A 27101-nucleotide genomic window follows, 5' to 3' on the forward strand; every position below is an offset into this window, starting at 1 on the left:
AGGTTTGCGATGGGTGTAGCCCAAGGGTCATAAGCGAAGTGGGCGGGGCTAGTGAAAAAATTTGCATGTAATTGTAAAATCGGAGAGCTGCGCTACCTCCACGACGACAAAGCTACGGAGGTGGCCATTGTGTTGTGATAAGCGAAGTGGGCGGGGCTAGTGCAGAGATTTGCATGTCAATGTAAGATCGTAGTGCTACCGCCTCATCAAGGAAAACGAGCAATGGTGGTGTGGGGGCTACCGTCCCCCGCCATCACTGAATTGTCGGGGCCGTTGCCCACCGACTCCCCCGTTCCATTCATACCGCCACTCCCCGGCTGCTCTGTGGGGTTCGGGCTAGCGACCTCCCCTGCCTCACCCTCCTGTGCTGCTGACCGCGTCAGTGTGTTTTGACCAATGGGTAGGGCGCGTCGCTTTACGCTTGTGGCGCGCTGCTTGGTTGGGAGGCGGCGAGCTGCGGTGAGCGCTCGCCAGTAAAAACTCCGTCCCGCCCGTAAACAAACAGGCGCGGCGAGTGTCTCCCTCCCACCCACGCTCCACGTGCCCCGGTAATAACAAACACGCCTCTACCCCCTGCCCAGCCCCGTACTTCGTGATTAGCAATCGCGCAGGCACGCGACCACAACATCATCACACAGGCACACGAGCGCTCTACACCACCGAAAACAGTCGCTTAGGCATGCGCACGCTGAACAGCACACCCGTCAACAGCCGCGTAGGCACGCGCACGCTAAGCGCTCGGCCTCGATGTAAACAACCGTGCGTGTGCGCGACCACCAAGCACTCTTTACTCTCGTATCCGCCGCAAACAGCCGCGTATGCGCACGAGCGCAAAACAGTACTGTACACACTCGTACCGGTACGCGAACACCAAACACTCCGTCTCCCTCCTCGTACTCACAGCGATCACGACACAGTTTTATCCTCTATTAGTGGTTTTATTCCCCGCGAGTATCCCGCTAACTACGTGTGTCTGTGCGAGTCAGCAGGCGCTCCTAGCCTATCCCTCGAGGATCCCAGATTCAGCTTATCTTGCCTACAGCTCCGCTTTCTACCCTCGATTCAATAGCCCAAACTTACCTCTCTCTCTTACTCATGCGTACTTCCACTCTGCTGCGCTCGAAGCTGTAGGAAAGCAATCCGGAGAGGGTTGAGCCTGGCTGCGCTGAAGTTCGTCACGCGAACGCCTCGAACGGCTGACTCCCCTCCTGCGTGGACCACGATGATTTTTTAAAAAGACTGCCCCCGCTAACCCCAGCCTCTGTGCTTTTATCCACTCTAAAGGCATTCCGGTGCTCCCGCACCCATGCTTGCCCTGTCCATTCAGAGGCCGAGTTATTATCGTCTCATTGTTATTGAGTCCCTAATCTTACCTATAACAAAGGCGTATCGTCGTTCCCACGCCCCGTGCGGTCCATTCAGATGTCGGCTATTCTTACCCCTTTGTTATCTAGATCCCTGATCCTAACAAAGGCATTCCGATCCGCACCCCTTTGGCCTCCTGACTCGTGCTTGTGTGTGTGTGGTTTCACTTGCGGTGGCTCAATGGCCTCTGCTGTGACCACGTAACTTTAATATCAGGTCACGGCGCCGCGGTCCATGTCAGCCACAGGGGGAGATCGCCCAATTCCCCGGCCGCAGGAAACCATGAAGCTTGATCCCATTAGGGGCTTCTGAATAAAAACCCGTCGGCCAGGTGATCTCCCCTTCCGGCTCTACGTGGGGCGTGTGTGCATTCGCGCGGGGGGGGGGGGGGGTGGAAGCGAGGCGTGCCGCGTCAGCGTTGTCACCCCCCGGTAGTGGTGTCGCGGCGGTGGGCACGGACCCCGACGGAGCTACTCCGCCGCGGTGGCACCACAGTGGCTGTGTTAGTGAGACATTTAACCTGTTAATGTAAAGACATTTAACCTGTTAATGTAACACCAGAGAGTCTAAAATAACTGCTAAACATCACAGCCAGTTATGACTTAACCTGTTTAATAATGTCCTTCCAATTATTGCTCAGTTTGTACCCATATTCTCAGTTGAAAATGTATCTGTGTTTATTTCTCTGGATGGCTTCATTAACGCTGATAGCGAGTGGGTTTGCAAAGTACCTTCGTCTTGGATAAAAATCTATTTCGTGTGTGCCCACAGCATTAAAACAACGATAAGCTATGGCTGAGGCATTGGTTCTACCGTGTTTCAGATCTGCCTTATGTTCATGAGCACGGTCCGAGACATGTTGCTTAGTTTCCCCAATGTAACTACTGTCGCAGACACAGCTTAGTTTGTAGACGCCGGGGTATTGAATGTCAGGGACCAAATCCTTCACAGATGGGATCAGATCACTAATTTTACGTACTGTTTTGAATCGAACCTGGAGCTTGTGTTTGCTCATGATTTTGGAAATATTTTTGGTGACACCTGCTATAAATGGCAAGGTGATGGTTTTGATTGGTTCCTCAGATGGTTCTTTTCCAACGGTTGGGGTGATAGCTTTACGGATTGTGTAGTCTGAATATCCATTAATATTGAGGGCTTGGTGTACGTGTTCCAGTTCACTGGCTAGGTGGTGATGGTCAGAAATACATCGAGCTCTATGGTGTAGAGTTTTGATGAGGGAATTATTCTGAGATGGATGGTGGTGGGAGTCAGGTTTCAGGTAGGCATCCGTATGGGTAGCTTTCCTGTAGACAGCGTGTCCCATTGAGCCATCTGGTCTCTTTTCGATTAAAACATCCAAGAATGGTAACTTGCCATCCTTTCCACCTCCATGGTTAATTTGATGGCTGGATATATGGAATTGATGTGGTTGAAGAATTGGTCCAGAGCTGGCAGGCCATGTGGCCAGATGACGAACGTGTCATCTACGTACCTCTTCCAAAAGGAAGGACGTAGGGTGGATGCCTGGATGGCATCTGCCTCAAATTTTTCCATTAAAACATTGGCTACAACTGGAGATAAGGGAGAACCCATTGGAGTACCTTCAACTTGTTTGTAGAATGTTACATTCCAGGTGATGTAAGTGTTGGTGAGGCAGTGTCTAACCAGCATTCAGTCCTTGTTGGACCAAATCTTCAATGATTGCAATGGTGTCAGGAACAGGAACTTTGGTAAACAAAGATACTACATCGAAACTGAGAAGCAAATCACCTGGAAATAGTGAGATGTCCTTTATTTACGATGCCAAGTGAGCTGAGTTAAGTACAGCTGAGGTGGTCTTACCAGTGAATGGTTGTAAGGTCTCAGACAGAAATCGGGCCAGTTTGTAGGTGGGTGAGTTAATGGTGGAGACGATAGGCCGAAGTGATGTACCTTCTTTTGAATTTTTGGTAAGTCATAAAATCTGATGTCGAATCAGTGGTGATATTGGTGTACCAGTAGCGTGCAGGCGGCTCTACAGGTGAAGCCTTCCTTCGGTCTCCTCTTGTGGGCAGTGGTAGTGTAGTGGGTAGCGCGCTGGCCTATGAACCCGGCGTCCCGAGTTCGATTCCCGCTCATGGCCAATACCGGTGACGATTATCTGAACCGATCCTGGGCCTCCCCTAGGTCGACTCAGCCTCATATGAGTACCTGGTACGGTGTGTAAACATCGCCATTGGGGAGAAAAAAGCCTCCAACCTCCTCGTGTGTCGTGCCGGCCTTCATATGTGACTGGCATTGACCAAACCTCAAAATACAAAAAAATAAACCTACAAATTACTCAACTGGGATTAACATCACAACCATCGTCCCCTCACGCGAACACACCATCTTGGGCTTTGTCCTTTGGCTGCTATTCCATTCATCAGTCCCATCCTGCGTAAGTCAACTTTAGGTTTTTCTCTTTCTGTCTCGGTGTGAATCCCAGCGTGCATCTCACCGTGCCTCTTTGTGTACTTCTCAGCCGTCGTTGTATTCCATTTGTCCATACAAAAATTTCGGATCCATTATTTTGCGTTGTGTTGTTTAATTTATTTTTTCATTCTTTTGATCGTGGGTTTACAGCACTGTGGATTCTATCTTTGGCCTTGCAATGTCTTTCTCTTTTATATATATTTCTTCACCCTAGTTTAAATTCCCTGATCATTACAATGGAAATTAATTCGTCATTTTGGTTCACTTAGAATTCGATTTAGAATCGGTTAAGATTCACATAGATTTTTTTTGTCTTAACTGCCATGTTTTTTCTGCTTGTATATTTAGTAACTTTTTCCTCTGTTGCAATATGGAAATGCGGCTTGCATTGCACTAGCTCACGATTATTTTCTGTGTTAGATGTATTGAGGACAATGACATCTTTGTTCATAATCACTATATGCCTTTACACATCCATGAATGATTTAAACTATATTCAAGTAAAACACTAGCAGGAAGCCTTTACAGGAAAGGACATTAACGGGCTATTGTATTGCTCTTGTTCCCTTTCTGGCTGTGAAATGGTGATTCTTGTTTATACCAAAAGATGTCTCCAACTACAGTAATACCCCGGGGTGTGCGGGGAAAATATGCCAGGGTTGGGAGATGCCAACTGCCTCACGTGGTATACAAGAGGTCGTGCCTTACGTGGTATACAAGAGGTCGTGCCTCACGTGGTATACAAGAGGTCGTGCCTCACGTGGTATACAAGAGGTCGTGGGTTTGATCCCGACCCTGATGATGCCTGTATATTTGGAGTTTGCGTGTCTCTCCCCCGTGGTCGTGTGGATTTTTCTCCGGGTCCTCCGGGTTTTCCCTCCACATTTATAATCAACGTTCATGTAAAGTATTTGGCGGCTGCTATACATGCCACGTGTTAAGCCACCTAGTTGAGCTATCATTTGTGGCCAGGTCGCTTCTGAAAAAAATCTACATAGCTCAGTGGACCTTACCTGGTAAAAATAAAAAAAAGTTTAATTGTTTGGATATAAAGGTGTCCACGTTTACCCAGTTTCCTGGCTATCAAACAACAACAGGGAGTGTGGCTCTGCTTCCGAACATAATAATGAAGTGGGCGTGGGGAGCTTTGTGGCGAGTCTCCAGGCTGTTGTGGGCTCGCCTCCCCAGGAGGTGAAGAATGGCCGTCGAGCCTTATGCTCCCAGCAAAGATGAGCATCAGTGGAGGGACGCAGACATGGCCGATAAGTCAGATGTCTTTCATAACCTGTTCCAGGTGCTGGTTAAAGTGGCCTCTCAAGTTAGTCACCTTATTGGGTGACGCAGACACCTGGGCCTGAGTGATTGGTAGGCTTGGGCCAGATCAGCTCAATAACAACGATAGGAAGCTGCTAGACTTCTGTAGAGCGCATGGGATTGTAATCACCTGCACACTTTTCCAACATCGGCACATCCACACAACATGATGGATACACACCGGGTCCAAGCAAAAACATCTGTTGGACGATCTAGTGAGGGAACAGTGAATGCCGGCCCATGTCCTTGAACCAGGACCTGCTTTGTAGCTGATCTGTCTACTGACCATCAGCTTGTCATCTGTAAGAGATGCCTGTCATTCTTCTACTGCCATGGTGGGAATCCACCTAGAATCGCGTTCAAATACATAATCGCCTGGTCTTGTCTTGCTGATGAAGGTTACAAGTGAGAATTTCGTAATCGCTTGCAACTAGGGTTGGCGTCATCCCCTCGCTCCTCCTGAGACCACGTGAAGTGCCAGGCAGAGATGACCCTGAAAGCAAACTGCTGAGGGAGGGTTGTGTTTGCGTGCATGAGTTTTAAATAAGAATTTTGTTTTATAAAAATGGAAAAACTCAACACAATCATCAATAATACTCGTATGTACACTCACCAGCATATAATGTTGTCTACCCATATAGTCGACAACATTTTGGGCAATGACCCAACTTGATAGCACGTAATGAAGAGGCCAGAGATATTGGCAAATAATATATGAAGACTGCACTTTACACCATGGGCCCTCATGTGAATTACATTTTGTAAAATGTTTTCTGCTGGCCAGTTTTTAAATCCGGCATATAAATAATGTACACTATAAGTAGCTAATGGATAACGGACAAACCAATGATCAAAAAGTATTTACTATTCAATAAACTATATTAAAAGTAATTAGGAAAATGTGTTCTTCCGAGCACAAGGCATAATTAAATGTACGTGCCCCCAATATTCCTGAGGTGGAAAAAATCTGCAATAAAAAAAGTGAGGCATACATATAAGAATGGCATTTATATTCCCACCAGAGATCAAGATAAAGATCCCCCGTATAGTTTTACGAGACTGTAAGGGCAAGTGCATTTAGCGAGCACTTTATGAAGGCCAGTACAGCACAAGAGGGGGTGGGTGGCCAGCACCACGCCCGGCCACCTTTGTCCCCTAGTGGCGGTGTTTACACACCACACCAGCTACTCAGATGGCTGAGTCGACCTAGGGGAGGCCCAGGACCGGTAGAAATAATTGTCACTGGTGTTGGCCGTGAACGGGAATCGAACTCGGGTGGCTGGGTTCATAGCGCAGTGCGCCAACCGTAGCACTACCGCTCCCCACCGGAGATCAAGACAAGGCTACTCACCAACACGTTACTGGGACTGTGGTTCCCGCTGTTGAAGTGACGAGCCACCGGTTTGGACGTCTGCCCGGCAATGTGACAGAAGACGTTGAACAAATCTATCACCGAGGTGTTTACCAGATTCTCCAATGTAGAAATAATCCATCACCAAATAATTGTTTTAATGGAGTAGCGACACTTTTTTTGCACGAAAAAAGTAGCAAAATACAATGCAGACAAAGAGTCCTGCTTCCAAAGTGACTTTCTATTTTATTTTGATTATTGTTAAACAAAGGCATGAACATAAACAAAATGAAACGTCTCAGATTTTCTAATGACATGTCATTATAACAAAAGGAAATCAACTAACTACCTGTACAACAATCGACTGAAGAACCTAATGAATAAGTCTGCAAAGCTCGCCTCAAGATACCGCCAATGCTGCATGAGCACAACTAAGTGCATGGAACAAGTTCACGAAACAATTGAAGATATCGGAGGGGTACAAATAGAGAACAAATCCGAGTATGCATATCTCGGGCAGTTATTGTGGAGGCTGAGGTGGAAAACAATGACGAGCGGGAGGTGCATCGTTGGTCGACCTTCATAAAGAGCGAAACACACACACGTGTGCCTGATGATGAGAACTGTTGTGTTCAGTGTACACAGTCCAGTGTTGCCTTCTATGACACATGGCAGTTACAGTGACACGCTTATGTTGTCATAAAACTGAGCACAAGAACGGTCCCATTGTCCCGACTGTCGATTAATAGGGCTCAATAAACAGGCCTAGTTAAAACATGCGGTGCCTTTGACCGTGATACTCTTATAATTAGAGGCGTATTTTTATTTTTATCCTTATGCATTCTGCAAACCTTTTTTTAACTAAACACATTTAAGGAATGACAAAGCAAATGTGAAGCTAAATGATTGATTTAAGAATCTAACGTTGTCCAGAAAAGGTGATTAAATGGAGCAAACTGGTAGCTCATAGGCGTCACGGTGACGAGATGTTAACTATCTCGCCTGTTATTATTATTCTTAGTTCTTTACCGAAAGAACTAAGAATATGAATTACTGCAGTCAGGAAAGCTTTAAATCAAAATTTATCTCGCCTGTTGTAAAGGAGGTCGTGGGTTCGATCCCAACCCTGACGCCTGCTGTATATTTGGACTTTGTTCTCCCCGTGGTCGCATGGATTATTCTCCGGGTCCTCCGGGTTTTAGCTCCACATTTAGAAACTTGCGTTTAGAGTATTTTGACTGCTATACATTTCCACGTGATAAGCCACTTCGCTGAGCTATTATTTGTGGCCAGGTCGATTATGAAAATGAGCTATACAGCTCAGTTGGCGTTACCCGGTAAAGTAAAACATAGAAACTTTAAAAACAGTTTAATAGCTCACTTCCTTGGACAGCGCACAAAAGCTGTGACTCATGTTTTGCAAAAGTAAACACATTTCAACATTCCCGACAATGATTTACTGTGTTTGTCACAATTTTTTTAGCAACAACGAGGGCACATTACACGGCCTTCTTTGACTGAACAATAGAAAATTCCCACCGCGTTGGATGGCTTCAGCATCTCCGCACCCCCCACCCCCATCAACACTGCCCGTGCACTCTTGTTAAAGATCACGGGGGGGGGGGGGGGGTATTTAATGCATTCAAATTACAATTAACATTCCGCCAATTACCGCACACGATGTGTTTAGATGCATTATCAAGCGTAATTCCATGCCTTTTCTTTAGAACTAGTTGTGGGATAAGATGTTCTTATTGCATAACAAGTGCCGCTGAAAGATTAGATTATGGCTAATAATTTCTAGCAATGGGCTTCTGTACGGTATTGCTCCTGTGGGTATAGAGATGGTGAATCGTCTACACATGGTAGAGATAGTCACTGCGTTAGGGTAAATGTGGAGCCCTGCAATTGCTGGCTCACGCCACTGCTGGCGGAAGGGGCCTCCACTGGAGGGCAGCTCCAGAGAGCCGCCACCCTGGAGTCGATTTGGCCAGACATCTCGGAAGAGGCTGACGCACCCACACCAGGGGGTCGGGCAACCTGCGGCTCCGGAGCCGCGTGCGGCTCTTGAAGGACTGCGTCGTGACCGTTGGTTATTGTGGGCCCCCTTCTCGTGTTCACACACTTTGCGGCGCTTGAAAATACTGAGTTGGGTGGACAGAGGCGGTGGTGGGAGAGGATTTTAAAAGACTTGCCCCATTCTTGGTATATGAATCCCTGCATTCACGAAACCTTTAAATCAAAACTTGCCCCATTGTTTCAACTCGGAGATGGAATCGAACCCAGCGTCCTCCGGATTGCAATTGCTCGTGCTGAACCAATGCTGCAGAATGTTTGCACTCCTAGTGGCTGATGGGTCGTGTAAAATATACAGTGCAGTACAGTAATGTGTTACACCACGACAGGACACCCTCTATATGACCCCCCCTCCCCCACTGTGAATTCCTGCGTGAATGTGTCCTGGAACACTGCGTTACAAACTGCCCCGACTCTTCCCGTGCGGAAGTTAAACATTTGGCTTTGGCTTGACCCGACTGCGTCTAGAATTTACTCTGCTCATGCAAGAAAGAAGCTCAACATACAGACAGATAGACATCGAACGAGTGTTCCAGTTGAGAGCCTTAACCCAGTGGGATAGGGGTGGGTGTGCTCTGTGTAGGAGGACGAGGGAGGAGTTGAGTTGATTGACATGGCCATAACATTCCACACGACGTGCAGTAGTAGCACAGAGCGAGAAGACCTCGTCTATAGGGAGGTCTACGTAGTGTGTATCAGAATCAAAATCGTTATTCATACTAGAGGAATCCGATGAGCTTTAATGCTCTTTTGCATAACGTTACATAAACAAACACTAAAAAGGTCTACGTAGTGTGTATCAGAATCAAAATCGTTATTCATACTGGAGGAATCCGATGAGCTTTAATGCTCTTTTGCATAACGTTACATAAACAAACAATAAAAACACATGATAGGAGTGCAAAGCATAGCAAAGGTAAATAACTTTAAATATACGTACAAATGAAACTAAACTATATTTTTTTTAAATCTTAGATAAAGTCCACTGAGCTATTCGTGGAGTGCACCATGGGGCCACGCGCCCTGGCTGCATTGCTGCTGGTCGTGGCTGTCCCTTGGACGGGCGCTTTCTTCCCGAACGCCGCCTCCCTGGGTGGCGTGCGAGCCGACTTCACGGACGAGAGCATCACGGAGCAGGGCGTGCTGCGAGCCGTGGCCTTCTTCCTGGAACGGAAGGACAACCTGGCGAGTGGCTCCCTCGAGACGCTCAAACCTCTAACGCCGACAAGGCTCTTCCAAGAGTACAACAAAGGCAAGCGGCGTGCGACTCACGCGTGCATCACGCATGGCGCTGTAGGGGCGCTGTAAGGGCGAGATGTTAACTACCTCGGCTGGTATATAGGATAGTCGTGAGTTCGATCCCGATCCCGACCCTGACGCCTCTTCTATATTTGAAGTTTGCATGTTCTTCCGGTGGTCGCATATATTTTTTTCTCTGGGTCCTCCGGTTTTCCCCTCCACATTTAGAATCAACGGGCATTTATTTGGCTGCAATAAATGTCCACATGATAAGCCAAGTTCGTAGATCTATCAGTTGTGGCCAGGACGCTTCTGAAAGAGAGCTGTATAGCTAAGTGGGCCTTACCTGGTACAATAAAAAAAATAGTTTTTTAGTAGTTTTATAGGAGGAGGCCCGAGTGCAGTGCTGCTCAATGTTTTCCGGCTCTGCATGCTTCCGAGCTGGCTCCATATTCGCAGCACACTTTGCCGCAATGTGTGTCGCCTGCCATCATCCAGCACTCTTGAGGCACCAGATAGGGTTGGTGTATCGTACGCGAATGGTGTGAAACTCCCCTACCGCGCACCACAACAGATGGCGGTACATCAAAAAATGTGAAATCCACTTGTTCTGTGGGAGTGGGAGGCTGAAGAAACTTGGAGATGCAGATATGAAGGCAACACCGTAAAGTTATGTCTATGTTTATATATTTGGATGGCTTCATGAACAAACTTTTGATAATAGCCCGAAGGTTTGCAGAGTACCTTGGTCTCGGAAAAAACAATATCATGAAAGCCCCCAGCGTTGTAACAATGGTCAGTCACGGCGGAGGTATTGGTTCTGCCATGTTTCAGATCTGACTTGTGCTCGCGAACACGGTCCGAGATATGTCGTTTCGTTTCCCCAATGTAACACCCACCACATGTGCAACTTAGTTTGTAGACTCCAGGATATTGCATGTCAGGAATGACATCCTTCACAGATAGGATTAGATCACGGATTTTGTGTACTGTACTGAATCGGACCTGGATACTGCGTTTCTGACCAACACCACCTAGCCAGTGAACTCGAACACGTACACCAGGCCCTCGTCTATGCCATTTGCAGTGCCAATGATTTGGAGAGAGCCAACAGATCATATCAGCAATTGTTACTTCTGCATGGCGCCTCCAGTTGGGAAAGGTGTGTCAAATAAAAAAAAATAGACTGTCCATTATCCAAACATTCCATCAGCTATACGCCCAGTACCCCACGGAAAAGGGCTGCCGGTTCCTGATGCACCAGAATCATTCTCACTTGAGTCAAACGAGGAAGAGGATACAACTTCTGGTTCTGAACCATTAAGGTCACATGACCCAGATTTTATCCCATCCTTTTCCTCTGAACCACACCTCATAACACAAGGTGACCTGAAAGACCTTGTCAGGGATTTGGAACTAGCCAAGAGTAAGGCAGAGCTGTTGGGCTCCAGACTGCAGCAGTGGAATCTCCTGGCAGGTGATGTGAGGGTTTCCATGTTCCGTGACCGTCAAAAGGATCTTGTCCCATTCTTCATGGAAGGTGATCTTGTAGCTTGCAACAACATCGATGGTGTGATGGCAACCCTTCAACATCGTTCATGATCCAGATGAGTGGAGACTGTTCATTGGGTCATCGAAGATGAGTCTTAAAGCTGTTTTGCTGAATAATAGCAATGTTTTGCCATCAATTCCAGTTGGTCATGCAGTCCATATGAAGGAGACCTATGACAACATGAAACAATTTTTGAGGTGCATCAACTATGACCAACATCAGTGGCAGCTTTGTGGTGATTTTAAGTTTGTTGCTCTCTTGCTTGGTCTGCAGACAGGATACACAAAGTACTGCTGTTTTTTTCTTCTTTGGTTCTTTCGGTAAAGTCACGTAGAATGAGAATAAAATAATAAATTGATAAAATAAAATAACACAATAATATTCTCACGACGTTTCGGCCACAACACAAGCGGCCTTCATCAGGTGAAGGGACGAGACTGCCTGGAGGACAGCGCTGGAGTGAAAAAGGCACGCTCAGATCGCGACCTTTAAGCTGTGTGAGAAGAAACAAAGCGCCTTGACAAAGGAATTAGCATAGAATTTAGCATTGAAATGGCTGAGTGATTAGCTTGTGACTGGTCACAGAAATGGCTATGTTAAAGTTAAAGCATACACATCCGCAGAGGCACTCCTGCTGTTTTCTCTGCGAATGGGATAGTCGTGCGAGAGATTCCCACTACATCAAGACAGATTGGCCACTCTGACAGTCATTGGAGCCTGGGAGGAAAAGTGTTCAGGATCCACCACTTGTTGAATCAAGGAAGATTTTGTTACCACCCTTACACATCAAACTGGGTCTGATGAAGAACTTTGTCAAAGCCATGGACAAAACACAAGCAGCTTTCAAGTACCTCAGGAAAATATCCAAGGTTAAGTGAAGCTAAGATAAAGGAAGGTGTCCTCAGATTCGTGAACTTCTTCAAGATGATGCATTTGACAGTGCACTGTGTGGCAAGGAAAAGACGGCATGGAAAGCCTTCCAGTTAGTGGCAACACATTTTCTCGGAAACAACAAGGCAGACAACTACAGGGAGTTGGTGGAAAACCTCCTCAAGCATACAAAAGCCTTGGTTGCAACATGTCACTAAATATTTTTTGCACTCTTATCTAGATATTTTCCCTCTGAACTGCAGAGTGGTGAGCGACAAGCATGACGAGCGATTTCACCAGGACATTGCAACAATGAAGAAACGATATCAGGGCAAATGGAGCCCATCAATGCTTGCAGACTATTTCTGGACAGTGACAGGAGATGCTCCATTTAATGAATACAAGAGACAAGCCAAGAAGCACCGAGTAGACACTATGTACTTATATATACGTAATAGTTTTTGCCTTTTGTTTCATTATACATTTTATATTTATAACCCTTTTGCTGATTTTTAAGGTGGTACATGAACAGGACAGGTGACATTATCATGTAAAGCAACCAGAAGCACATGAAAAGACCGAGGTTTATAATTTATGAGTAAAACTCTACCATGCACACAATATACATAGACAAAAATGTAAAAACTTAAATTTATTGGGAACAGTAGCCAATCAGTTGTTTGAATTGTCATATTTGAATTCAGCACATCAAAATCCATAATAAACAGCACATTTCACCTCTCTGAATCAGACGACGTCTAAAAAATTGTAGACCGGGGTTATTATTGTTGAGAGGGCCAGGGGTGAGGACTGATCACCATCTGCTGTGCTGCGCCACGGAATGGCATGGAGAGAGTTCCTCTGTCCTACCTTGCAAACAGTGAAGTGCGAAGCACAGCTCTTGGTGAGACCATGAGGTAGTGCAGTGGTGGCAATAAACAAACAATCGCTACGTCTCCTTTACATCACATCTGTCCCTCCGAATATAGTACACTATAGTATATATAATATAGTGTACTATATTTTATATATATAAACACATCCAACCAGCTATGTGGCCTTTTGGGAGTGCATAATTTCAGCAGCATCGGTTCAGGCCAAGCAAGCTCTTGACCGATTATAGACATTCTTTGTCTCATCATCAGCTTGCTTGAACCAACGCCTGGTGGACTACCAGATATATATTTTTTATGATGTGGAGGGACAGATATGGGAAGGATGCTTGTTTGGGGGCCGACCTCCAGCCCACCGCCCTCGCAAGGCAGGTGGGGCGCGACGCCCTCCCACTCCGCTCCCTCCTCCACCACATCGGTCGGCTCCGGCCGGGTCCCCGCCGACCGAGTGATCGGTCCCCCCGTGCTAGTGCCCTCTCTGATGGACGTACTCATACTGCTGGCTCTCAGCCACACGGAGTTTAGCCCACACACCCGTGCACACCGCAGCTATCGCTAACGTGGCGCACAGTGGTACGCTCACACCTGCGTGCGATTACCTCAACGTGCGCCCGTTTAAAAAAAATTGTAACCTTAACTTTATGATAATAGCCGTTTGAAACTATGATTAATTTAAAGAATGCTTTAGCACCAATAAGTACCCTCCGCTCTGTGATCCGTGGTACTTTGGACCCTGCTTCCTGAGCCGGTTGCTGGTATGTCGCCAGGAGGTGTAAAAAAAACTCTGCAGTGGTTGACCTGCATGGGCATTTGGGCTTCATTGCATTTCTGGGCTGGAGCAGCAAAAGCCCACCATTCACACGCGCTGCTTGGCGCCCGGAGGATTCCATGTGTAGTGGCATCGGTGGAGGCCACTGCACGAGGTATAAGCCGGCCGTTGTTAGGCACAATGCGCGCCGCTCACACCAGCCACATGCAGTGCTAGCCTCTGGCTGTTAGGGGGCGAGAGTGCCAGGGACAGCGCAGGTGTTCACCGGGGGCCATGGCACTCCAGGTGAACTCGGAGGCCTGATGACCAGAGGTACCGGCCAAGGGGCCCCAAGGAGGGGGCTGGGGGGACCACGGGACCAGGACCAGGTCCCTCTCGAAGGCTCGAAAAGGGAGCCATGGCTAGGGGCGGAGGAAGGCCCGGGACTTGCAATAAAAGCCGGCCCCTGAACGGGTCGGGGGGCTGTTGCAAGACTGAAGACAGAAGCCGTCACCCGGAGAAGACCTGCCCGACTACAAGACCCGGACCCGAGCCAGGATCCGGTCCGGGATAGCCACCCCGTGTAAGCTAGGGTGAGCTAGGGTGAGTGAGGGTGAGCTAGGGTTAGCTAGGGTGAGCTAGGGTGAGCTAGGGTTAGCTAGGGTTAGCTAGGGTGAGCTAGGGTTAGCTAGGGTGAGCTAGGGTGAGCTAGGGTGAGCTAGGGTTAGCTAGGGTGAGCTAGGGTTAGCTAGGGTTAGCTAGGGTGAGCTAGGGTGAGCTAGGGTTAGCTAGGGTTAGCTAGGGTGAGCTAGGGCTAGCTAGGGTGAGCTAGGGTGAGCTAGGGTTAGCTAGGGTGAGCTGGGGTTAGCTAGGGTGAGCTAGGGTTAGCTAGGGTGAGTTAGGGTTAGCTAGGGTGAGCTAGGGTGAGCTAGGGTTAGCTAGGGTTAGCTAGGGTGAGCTAGGGTTAGCTAGGGTGAGCTAGGGTTAGCTGGGGTGAGCTAGGGTGAGCTAGGGTTAGCTAGGGTGAGCTAGAGTGAGCTAGGGTGAGCTAGGGTTAGCTAGGGTGAGCTAGGGTGAGCTAGGGTTAGCTAGGGTGAGCTAGAGTGAGCTAGGGTGAGGTAGGGTTAGCTAGGGTGAGCTAGGGTGAGCTAGGGTTAGCTAGGGTGAGCTAGGGTGAGCTAGGGTGAGCTGGGGTGAGCTAGGGTGAGCTAGGGTTAGCTAGGGTGAGCTAGGGTGAGCTAGGGTTAGCTCGGGTGAGCTAGAGTTAGCTAGGGTGAGCTAGGGTTAGCTAGGGTGAGCTAGGGTGAGCTAGGGTTAGCTAGGGTGAGCTAGAGTTAGCTAGGATTAGCTAGGGTGAGCTAGGGTGAGCTAGAGTGAGCTAGGGTGAGCTAGGGTAAGCTAGGGTTAGCTCGGGTGAGCTAGCCCAAAGGAGACACCTCCCTAGGGTAGCTGGTGAAGGGGCAGTTTTACAACTTTGTGTTTTAGGGCTTATTGTGAAATAAACGTGTTGCCTCCAGAGAAGTCTCTGCCTCCCTCGTGTGAACCACTACACGTGCAACGGCACCAACTTCCTGTTTTGAAATGGCACCAAGTAAATAAAAACATATAACCATTCTAGATAAGTTCGATGCAAAGCTAAACAAACTTTAAAGTTAAACAAACTAAATATCTTGAAGTATATGAAAACATTTTTTATTTAAGATTTTTAAAACATATTTTGCATCTACCGTGCCTTGTATTGTATACGTTTTAAACGTTTGAGTTACTTATTGTGTCCATGTTCCATTCTCATTGGCAGGTGACAAGTCACCGGCATCATTTTTGGATGCTATACAGGATATTATAAGAGGAAACAATTTGATTGAGACGCTGTACCCCAATAATACCTTCTTGAACGTGCACTGTGAAGCCTTTCAAGGAGGTAACACTATTAAGTTTGGTTGAATATTTGAAATTATTGTTTATAAGTGTATGTTATCTTATTTAAAGTGTTTGTACAGCATGCTTGTCACTACGACGGGAAACGAGGAAGCTCTCGTGGTATCTACAGTGCACAGCCCTGCACAAAAATATCACTCGTGACACCCCACGTTTTTGGCACCTGTGTAGAGACATTTGCTTGGATTTTTGTGACGTGATTTATTTTGTTTGATTATTTATCTTTGCATGTGACAACGGTGAACACAGCAAGGAAAGAGCTGAATAAGTTTCGCAACCAGATGCTTAAATACGTGGAGTCATCTAAGAAAATAAAGAGTCATTTGAGAGATGCGCGAAAATACCTGGGGATGGCACTTCATGTTCTACAACAGTTCTATTCCAACACCGACTGGATCGAACTCGGTCACACAGAGCCCTGCCATGCATTCGGTAAGTTTACTACAGAAGGCCTCTGCCAGAGTGAAGCTTAACGGTGTACAAACGAGTCTCTGGGTGGCAGGCTGGCACAGTGGTAACATGCCTCACAGAATGAAGGGCCTGTTCTGCATGGGTTTCCTCCGGGTTCTCTCGTACAATGTAGCTGGTTTTGGAAAGAAACAGTAGTGCTAGTACTGGCATAACATCCCGATGCTGAAAATGTACCTGCAAATTACTTAATTGGGATTACACACAGCGGCAACATCGCCCCTAATTTTTAAACTTGCTGGGACCCATCTGAAATAAAACGGCTTGAATCTTAGTGAGGCTTTCCTGCATAAACAAGCTTAATAATAATAATAAAATACAATATATTGCTGGGACTCTAGCCCAGCACTGGGGTGGTAGTGGGGGTCGGTAGATCACACACACGTTGTGAACTCCCTTCCCGTGGGTGTTGGGGAGCCATAGCTTGGCTCGCCAGGACTAGGCAGTACAGCAAAAGGACTAATTGCCATCTCCGGGTGCTCCACTTTCCTCCCACTTGTATAATATACGCTCTGTAGTTAGCTGAAAACATCTTAATAAAAACGTAATGCAGTACTCTCCTGCAAAATAGTCATACGACTCACTGTGGCTCTCCTGGATAAATGAGTATATTATTATATTACTCATCATGGACCCTATTGGCTACTCAAGATGGGTGCTGATGACTTCTTGTCATCTCCACTTGAAGACGATTCGCAGGTCCGTGGAAGGAGTGATTAAAACAACATTCTCCTGTGTACTCTTTTTCAAATGTCAGTGATGTCTCTCCCTAAACTCAATACTGTACTTTACATGACAATAAGGCTGAATATACTTCAGTGACTACAACCAAGTGCATGCATGCTAATAACTGATGGAGGGAAATATATTCAATGGTTTAAGTGTATTGGATCTGTATTTTTGAATTTCACGACTTATTTTCTCTTATTCATAAAAGATGTTTGTCCTGGATCGTGCAAGTAAAATGTGTGTCATGAATCCTCCTCCACCCAACACACCCAATTAAATAAGATACGTGATTAACCGTGCTAATGTATTACAGCTTCAGAAGACCGGTAGTGTTGATGGAGACCGATCCACGCACATTTAACAATTACTCTCCAACATGCAGGTAGTGCTGAAGCAGTAATACATTCTTCACGTGGCAACCTTAATTTATGGGTTGTGTTGGGTGGACGAGGGTGTACAACACGTATTTTACTCAGGGGATCTGACCCAAAATTCAATTATGAATCATAATATTGGTCACGAAAGCCTACATGTTAATTTGTTTGTGTAACACAGGACATCCAACCCAGGAACTTAAGACGGCAGCAATCCAGCAGGCCACATGCAACGACTGCTTCAAAAATAAAATGCAAGTGGCATCTTCCCCCATCCTCCCTTGCTCATTTTACCTCCAGTCCCAGCAAACCTATTCAGCCCACATGCATTTCACATGTTCACTTCATTATATTTCCAAGACACGTCTCCAAAGTCATAACGCGTGCCCTTAACCCGTTTATTAGTTGGGCCTCATAAATAGAGCGCACGGGATTTTGTTATTCATCAAATGACGACTCAAATTTCCCGAACGCTTTCAATTTCCTCCTTCAATGACACGATGAAGGTCCATTGGCATTAGTGATAAATGAGGTCGGGTGGTGAATGACGATCGCCTTAACGAGTCGATCTCACCACAACAATCACCCCATCGTGACGTCCACATCGTGTCGTCTTTCGCTCGGTGACTAAGCCAGCTGTGCAGACAATCTGCACATTGATGTTAACATCAGAATCTAGCAACAGAGTTGCACGGTGGCAAGTTGTAGCCTTTAACAGCAGGTTAAAGCTCAAGTTAAACGATGCAATGCAAAGTTGACGTTCATGTTCCTGCTCAATGTTACTGGATTAATTGGTGCTCCTTCTTTGCCACTGTATTACAGTACAACACATATTGCACATCAATAACTCACGGCCCACATCAGCGTTGATGATTAAAGAAGGGGCAGTGGAGCCCAGAAGGCCGGCCTCATGCCTTCTAGCCTGGGAGTCCAGTCTCGAGTGCCTGGTGGTCCAGCCTAGAGGGTCTGGCGGTTCAACCTAGAGGGTCCAGCCTAGAGAGCCGAGGGGTTCAGTCTCGTGGGCCTGGGGGTCCAGCCTAGAGGGCCTGGGTTTCCAGCCTAGAGGACCTGGGGTTCCAGCCTAGAGGACCTGGGTTTCCAGCCTAGAGGACCTGGGGTTCCAGCCTAGAGAGCTTGGGGGTCCAGTCTCGAGGGCCTCTGGGTCCAGCCTAGAGGGTCTGGGGGTCCAGCCCAGAGGGCCTGAGGTTCCAGCCGAGAGGGTCTGGCGGTTCAACCTAGAGGGTCCAGCCTAGAGAGCCGAGGGGTCCAGTCTCGTGGGCCTGGGGGTCCAGCCTAGAGGGCCTGGGGTTCCAGCCGAGAGGGCCTGGGGGTCCAGTCTCGAGGGCCTCAGGGTCCAGCCCAGAGGGTCTGGGGGTCCACCCTAGAGAGCTTGGGGGTCCAATCTCGAGGGCCTCTGGGTCCAGCCTAGAGGGTCTGGGGGTCCAGCCTAGAGGGCCTGGGGTTCCAGTCTAGAGATGCTGAGGGTCCAATCTCAAGGGCCCCTCCTACCAGCCTAGAGGAGCTGGCGGTCCGGCCTAGAGGGTCTGGGGGTCCAGCCTAGAAGGCCTGCAGTTCCAGTCTAGAGGGCCCGGGGGTCCAGGAGCAAAATGCCGCTATTTCAATCTGTAAATCAAAAAATATTAGAGGCATTTTATGGAAGGAAATAATGTGAAAATGGTTAAATAAAAGTGCGTAATTGTATTATTACACATCTAGATGATCACATGTGAAGTGACGCACTCAGAGACACTAGGAGTAGGAGGCACTCTATTTCTTATCAGCCTTCACAGGTTACAAGAGGTAACTACAGCTCCCAGTCAGGACAGCTGGCAGACTGCCTGACTGACGACGCTGAGAAGGTGAAGACATAGATGGCGACGAAGTCTCCAACGGCACGACGGGATCCTACTCCAGGCAACAGCCACAAGCCTTCGCTCGGAGTCCCCTTTTATTCTCCCAGCATGGCCTCGCTCCGCCCTAGCCACGCCCCCTTCTAGAACCTACTAGCGGGTTCCCGGGCTTACCTCATGTGCCCCCTTTATCACCTTTCCTCTACATCCCTCTCTCTGGCGTATTACGTGACCTGCTGACAGACAGGGCTGCTGCAACTGCAGATCCCCTTCACTGCCAGCAACCAGTGCCATGCTACGTAGTGACCCATTCCATGTCACTACACATGCATGGAACACTGTCTGCTATGTTGAAATACAGCCTTCACGTTGTCATGACAGCCCACATGACATTATTTAGTCAATAAAAGTGCTGCTGCAAGTGCAGTTACAGAGATCAGTGGCATTGCGAGTTGCACACCTACGCGGATTTTAACAGCGTTGTTGTGTGTGGGTAGCATGTGTTGGGACCCGTGATGAATGGAACAATGCAGAGAAAAGCCATTGTTGTTCTTGTATTAACTTTACTGCGAGGAAGCTGCACAGTTTAACTTCAGTTGTGATGTTCCCGGCTCATGAAATCTATGCAGCTTTGAGTAAATCCCAGAGTAACAACCCCGAGCTAGTTGCATAATGTATTTTCTCTGCATGAGCACAAAACTGATTAACCAACTCCAACATTAATGAATGCCAGCATGGAAACCATAAGTCTCCGCTGAAGATCCCATAATTATATTGACTCAGATTATTACTTTGGCGTGTCAAATTACAGTTTTAATTATATTAGTTTGCAAATATTGAACCAATTTTGATAGGTTTTCTCATAGATTGGAAAACTTGGCAGTGTATCATAGAGTCTGCGTTGTCTGGCAATGTATCATAGAGTCTGCGTTGTCATTTATAAACTATGTCGATAAATTTGCTGTTATGTAAATAATTTCGTGTTTTTATGTTTCTACCAGGGACCGCGATGTTTATGATTGCCCCTGGAACGTTTTGCCAAATGCTCCGTTAACGAGCGGCTACAAGCATGGAAATGAATGCCAGAGAAAACCTAATGGTGTGAAAATTCACATTTACACCCACAAACCTCGCTCAGTACTTGATACCAGTTACTCTGGCAGACATAAATGTCTGTTGGAGACTACATACCGAGCACTAACACATTTAATTTGCAAATCTGCACAGTATTATTTAATCGGTGAACACATCGTCATGGCATTCAGTATTAGTGACGATACATGTAAAGTCACAATGTTTACATTATAGCAAGAAATTGCTACTCAACATCAATTATACTGTTTAAAAAATTAATAAGAACAATGGAGACATGTATTCTGCTTCATTCTTCAGTCCTGTACTTGCTTCACTGCAGGAAAGTGCAGCCACGGTGGTAAAAATGACATCTGGCAGAGTGTAAGCCCACGGGGTGGAATAAACAAGGAGACACTGGACCCACAACTATCGCCACACCACTACCTGCATGGACGCGCAGGGGAGATGGCTGTGCAGGCCACGCGCGACTTCTTAGTGGCACCAAGTAAATAAATTATTCACCATTCATTGTCTTAACTATGTGATGTAATTACCATTGTGATATCTATTGTAACGCTTGTCTGTACATTTGCTAACTTTAGTAGCTAAAGATGGCCAAACTATACCACTGGAGATTGTAAAATGTTGTTCTGGCACCGCACACACTGCACGTGACGTCCCATGCTTGACCAACACGTGTGCGCTTCGTGGCATCAATGTTGACAATTAAATGTTGCCCGGCAGCGTGGCGCAATGGTCGCACTGGGTTCAATTCCCGACTCGGGCGCCTTTCAGTGTGGAGTCCGTATGTTCTCCCCTTGTTCTGGAAATTACCTAATTGGGATTACAAATCAAAATCACCCCCTCACTGTGACAGATTGTCAGGACCCTCCTGAAAAAGTATTGAGGATGGATGAAGCTTTCCTGGGTAAACAACCAAAATAATGAATAATAATAATGATAACTTTGAATTTGTTAAATGTTGATCATTACTGATATAAAGATACATGTCATTTAACTTAGGCCTAAACGTGGAGAAAGACACATGTAGAAAGAGAACTGTACTTATTTATATATTTGCTCTGTTTTAGAGAGGGCAATTCCTATGATAAACCATTGTAGGTGGACATTGGCACAGTGTGTCTTGTTTGTTACTGTGATAACCATGGAATACTGTTCCCACACTGTTCCAATGTTCACACTCTTGCTTTCTCTGACACATGTGTATCTATATAAATGACAGGGGCGAAGCTGCACTTTCCCATTGTGGTGGGGGATCGCAAAGTCCAAGGTCACTCAGTCCTTTGCAGGATGGTTCTGTTCCTCTTTGAGCCTTTCTGCTTATCGCACGACATGCACACTTACATGGACACATGCGTTAGAACATGTCAGACCTATCCTGGGCTGTTATGTGGACTGCTTCTAGAGGCAGGGTTTGTGCTGTGACATCAGGATCTTCTCGACCTGTCCAAAATTAAAAGTCAGTGATGATTGTAGAGAGGATTTGCACTCTGCTCATTCCAGAGGGTGGAATGTCCAATCAGCTCATGAACGTTGAACATTAACCAGGGCAGCAAGCTTCCTTCCTCAGAACTTTCCACCAGCATTCTGATCGCTACATGCATTACTCAACTGAAATGCATCGTTCTCATTCATATAAGTTATAGTATTGGTCATATTGAAATACCTGCAATGTTCTTGACTGTAGAAAACCCCTGTTTTGTCTCGTGTGATCGATGCAGATTGGGGCATTCTGTCAACCTTGGGTTTTGAGAAATTCAAGGAAGTCTTTAATCTTCCAGGATACTCGCTTGCCTTCGTCCTTGATATCACAGGCAGCATGGAAGAGGACATTGAAAATGTCCATAAACAAATGGAAATAATAGCTGACTCCTTACAAAACAGCCCTGATGCCCCAGAATCATACATCCTCGTGCCCTTCGGTGATCCAGGTACACGAGCAAAGATTCACAAGTTCCCTCTGATAGCACACTATCCACCTATTGGGTAGAGGAGTGACACTGCTTCAGATTGTTTAACCTGTGCATTCTGTGCTCTTTCCCATGTAGGTGTTGGGCCAGTTTTTAAATTGGAAAGCATGCAAGACATTATGCAAGAAGTGCAGAACCTTAAAATTGGCGGTGGAGGAGACTGCCCTGAGATGGCCCTGAGTGGTATGATGAGAGCACTGGAATTTTGTTCTCCACGGTAAAGTTCTTAATTGATGGCCACAAATGACGTTAAAGCGTTACAGTCATCAATCGTTCAGAATTGCGACACTAGCTTTGCTCGTCAGAACATTACCACAGATTGCAACAGTCCAACAATACGAGTTGCATTACATATTAAGCTCTGACTCAAAACACCTAATTAAAAACATATTACTTGCAATGTTATTGCTAATAAAATGATCCAGTGGCGTAGCTGTTGAGTGTGCAGGCGGAGCCACTGCACTGGGGGGCCCTGGGGGACAATGCGCTGGCTACCCAAAGTGGGGGGAAATTGACACAGGGTGCCCTGAATTTCATTCGTTGCACCACGGTCCATACCAGCCACGCTGCACCACTATACGTTCAATGCTGACGGATCATTCTTAAGTTGCCGAACTGTATAGTAAACATACCAGCTCACCAACCGGTGTCCATTTTTACACCCACACCTCTGATTAGCACGATTGGCTACATACAGTGCAAAATAATTTAAACGTACATACACAAACCATGACGTAATAATAAAATAATATCTGTACCTATTATATTCTTGGTTCTTTCGGTAAAGTCACGTAGAAGGGAAACAATAAAATAATAAAAATATAAAACAATAAAATTCTCACGACGTTTCGACTGCGACACAAGCAATCATCATCAGGTGTGAAAACCACAACAAGAAAATGTGTTGTTTTATATTTTTATTATTTTATTGTTTCCCTTCTACGTGACTTTACCGAAAGAACCAAGAATATGAATCCCTGCAGTCACGAAAGCTTTAAATCAAAATATGTACCTATTGTTACGTTCATTTGATTAATATTTACGTGTGGGTGTCTTAATTTACACTAAATGTCAATGTGTTGATTATTAGCAGTGCGAATATTGGTTCTACCCACAGCTCACGACTGTATCTGATCACGGATGCGGGGGCAAAAGATGAAAGCGAAAGAGATAAGGTGGAGGATGAGATTGCTAAGAAGGAAGCCAAGGTGAACATCATCAACACTGGGGAATACTGTGAAGATGATGACCGCAGAAAACGAAGCCTCCGTCAAAGTACAGTTGTGCATTGCGTGCATCCGCATACATTTCTCGCGTGACTTTCTTAATTTCCTTTATGGGTTCACTTATATGTTCTTTTTCAATCACTCACTGTTTATCAGAATGTATTTCCCATGAACTTCAATCATTTAGCTTCACTCATTGATTCCTCCACCCATATTGAGGACTGGGTCTGCTAAACGTTCAGCCACGACACTGTGACTAGTTCACTACCATTGTCCCTCTTTCCCGACCTATCTCAACCTTGCTAAATTCAAGCAACGTGTTAAACTCTTTCTAACTTTGATGGTGTTATTTGTTGCTGACTGCTTGTGAAGTTAGGCCTTTGGGCCTGCCCTCAGTAACTCTGTTAAAATATATATTAAATATGTTAGTTGACTTTGAAATTACTCTTCAGCTTTCAATTTATTACACGTAGCATATGAAGCGTTAACTAAAATAGATAGTGTTGCATGCACGTACAGGTTTCTTGGTTCACACATCCAACCACTTCACTTATGCTCTGACATGTCCCCGCGCATCAATCAACTTCCATGCAGAGCGCTCCGCCGCGAAGAACGTGTTTGAGATCCTTGCGGAATTCTCTGGCGGCTCGTACATACTCACCACCAAGGAGAAGCTCCCCGGCGTGCTGGGCAGCATGATGCTGGACCTGAACGCGGCGCCCGTCACGCTGCTGCGCGTCTCCTCCGCTCCGCCCGGGGATGTGCGTTTCTCCGTGGAACCAACACTCGCCGAGTTCGCCGTTTCAGTTCGTGCCCCGGTGGACTTCGACGTGGAGCTCTACCGGCCCTCCGGTGACCCTGCCTCTCATTGCCAACCCTCCATTTCCCTTCGGCAACATTTCCTTTTGTGTCACTCTTGAGGAGTGCCCTGACCGAGAGATGTTGCATCACTCCTACAATTACAGATCAGTGCGTGACTTTGTGGTCGGTTTCTTTTTGAAGGATTTCATTGCTGCTATGACACTTGTGAGGAACCCACGTCCTGTTAGTGCACTCGCATATGCAGTTAAATAAGTCCGTGCAATTTTTTTCTCATAACTTAATAAGAGCATTGTGTTTTTTAAACAGCTCTTACGTAAATGTTCCAATATATAAAATGATTACATTGTTATTTGCACCATTCGGCAAATAATGATGTTACTTGAATGGTGACGCTGCATTGGGAGTGGTGCACACAAAAAAACGCCACACACTCATTAACAACTTTGCTGCCACGTTTTGAGCAATGGCTCTTCTTCACAGCACCTGAAGAAGGGCCATTGCCCGAAACATTAGTCTACTCTAATTATTAATCGCCAGAGCGGTTTTTGAAGTGTTTTTAACCTCCTGTTGGATGACTTGTGTTTGCTCACTCAGTAATGTATTTATTTGCTCTGCACTGCCCCGCATGCTGCCTAGGTGAGCGTGACGAAAGTGTCGAGCTGCTGGTGGACACGGGGAGTTTCCGCGTGCTGCGCGTAGCCACCCCGCAGTCCGGGGAGTGGCGCGCGCGCATCTTGGGCCCTGCAGCGCCGTACCGAGTTGAGGTGACGGGGAAGAGCATGTTCGACTTCTCCTACGACATCCTGCAGCAGAAGAACGGATACATGTTGCCTGTTGAGGGGCAGCTCGTCACTGGTACAATCGCGGTTCTCTCACCCGCGTCACATCGCGTTATCAAGGTTACATTAAGTTCTTTCAATCAGAATAAGTTCTACTCTTTGAATAAGTTATATACTTTAAAATGCAGTTTTAAAAACTGATAAGGTATATATTGTGTGTATTCGTGTGTGTACATAATGATGCGTGTGTTTGTGTATTTGCACGTTTTCCTTTTGCACGTAAACGCTGTCTCGGCGTGTGCAGGTGTGTCCTACCTGCTCTGGGTTAAGCCTCTGGGTCTCGAAGCCGGCTACAGGATGACAAATGTGCAGATGCAAAACGCAGACGGTGTGACCATCGTAGAGCTTCAGGCCCAAGACGAGGAGTCAAATGGCGAATTTGGCGTTCCCCTCAACTTCAGTGACTCCACTGTAAGATGCGCGAGGGGAAGTCACAAATGTTTCCATTGTTGAGCGTACAGGTCAAAGACGAGGTTTGTTTTGTAGTCCCATGCTTCAGGTTATCAAGGTCCCTACTGTTGCTATGTTTCATCCTGGTGAAGTGTGGCTCAGAGCTCTGGGCTCCACCTGGGTGGTGTTTGTGCAGGAGCTCCCATCCATCACTGCTGGGTCTGGGCCATCAATGGTGTTGGCCCATTGCGGGCCCTGAGCATAAATTATTATTGGGGCTGCCCAATGTATTAAAATCCTAGTGCAATGACAGAAGAGATATAGACGAGGGATAGAGATATAGTGAGATTGGAGAAATGTAGACTCAAATATAGATGTTCTGAGATTAAAAAAGAGTGATGCTAGTCTGGACGACCGAGGAGGAAACCTCGGCTGTCAGATGCTACTTTTGATATCCTTGGGCAAAATGCTGGTACCGAACATGGCAGAATGTCGAAGGTTGAAAGTTGTATTCTTTGCCAAAGCAAGGAATGATTACGAAATATTCCTTGGTCTATCGCTGACGAAGCTGAAGAGGGCTAACAAAACAACAAAGCACACTCCTCCTTCATGGGACCTCCTTTGCCAGTACCGAAATATGAGAATAGTGTTTTTGAGTGTGTTTTTTTTTCATTCTGACCACAAGTATTGTGGTTAATGCAGACATGATTCCTCGTAAAAAAAGGTTTCAATTTTGTTGCCAGCAAAACGGGGAAAACCCTATTCTTATATTTTGGTACTGGCAAAGGAGGTCCCATAATGTAGATGCTCACCCAGAACTCTCATTACTCTGATAGTGCATTGTCTTTCAGCTGTATGCCTTTGGCGTCCTCTGGTCTAACACCGTTTGAGACGAGGCTCAAAAGAAAGCTGTATCTGGTGTGGACTAATCAGTTTACAGGACAATGCATATATTATCAGTGTTTTTTTGTTTGCATTCTGACCACAAATATTGTGGTTAACGCAAACATGATTCCTTGTAAAAAATGGTTTGAGTTTTGTTGCCATAAAAAGGGCAAAAACCTATTCTTATAATGTTTGTCTTGTACTGCATATATTTGTGTGTTGGCTTATACCGGTTTTTACTCCATTAATCCGTCTAGAAACGATTTAGAGAAAATGCGTGTTGTGCACACTTCAGACTATATTTACACATCATAAATGTTTGTTGTGCGATACTGCATTGGCAGAGGTACACAGCCAAAGCGCAAATTACAGAAACTCCACACATTTGTCAATAACGCTGCCCTAGAAGGAAAATAATATGGAAATAAGTGACGTTTTGAACAAAGAAAGGATAAGATAATAAGTTTTTCCCCTTTTTTCTGGCAACAAAACAGGTGTTAAGATGTTAAAACACCAAACTGAAACCTTTCACAAGGAATCATGTCTGCATTAACCACAATGCTTGTAGTCAGAATGCAAACAAAAAACATACTCTGATAATATATGCATTGTCTTTGAAACTGATTGGTTCACACCAGAGAAAGCTTTCTTTG

The 27101-nt window shown here is 46.3% G+C and overlaps 1 protein-coding gene across 2 annotated transcripts in view; it reads left to right on the forward strand.

The window, feature by feature from the left end:
- The first annotated feature begins 8970 nt into the window (after nucleotides 1–8970).
- Nucleotides 8971–27101, forward strand: part of LOC116942300 (von Willebrand factor A domain-containing protein 7-like) — a 30550-nt gene continuing 12419 nt past the window's right edge. The window contains exons 1-12 of one of the 2 annotated variants that reach the window (XM_032954027.2): nucleotides 8971–9812; nucleotides 15661–15783; nucleotides 16050–16232; nucleotides 17553–17625; nucleotides 20223–20320; nucleotides 20636–20800; nucleotides 22038–22247; nucleotides 22365–22503; nucleotides 23404–23561; nucleotides 24107–24364; nucleotides 24971–25189; nucleotides 25418–25584. In XM_032954027.2, the coding sequence (XP_032809918.2) occupies nucleotides 9569–9812; nucleotides 15661–15783; nucleotides 16050–16232; nucleotides 17553–17625; nucleotides 20223–20320; nucleotides 20636–20800; nucleotides 22038–22247; nucleotides 22365–22503; nucleotides 23404–23561; nucleotides 24107–24364; nucleotides 24971–25189; nucleotides 25418–25584 (2037 nt within the window). In that variant the 5' untranslated portion in view covers nucleotides 8971–9568. The remainder of the gene's footprint in view (nucleotides 9813–15660; nucleotides 15784–16049; nucleotides 16233–17552; nucleotides 17626–20222; nucleotides 20321–20635; nucleotides 20801–22037; nucleotides 22248–22364; nucleotides 22504–23403; nucleotides 23562–24106; nucleotides 24365–24970; nucleotides 25190–25417; nucleotides 25585–27101) is intronic. The other variant, XM_076067109.1, reaches the window with a different exon arrangement.

This window comes from Petromyzon marinus, chromosome 14 (assembly GCF_048934315.1).
Source record: "Petromyzon marinus isolate PM22_M1 ecotype Great Lakes invasive population chromosome 14, UKy_Petmar_22M1.pri1.0, whole genome shotgun sequence".
NCBI classification, from domain to species: Eukaryota; Metazoa; Chordata; class Hyperoartia; order Petromyzontiformes; family Petromyzontidae; genus Petromyzon; species Petromyzon marinus.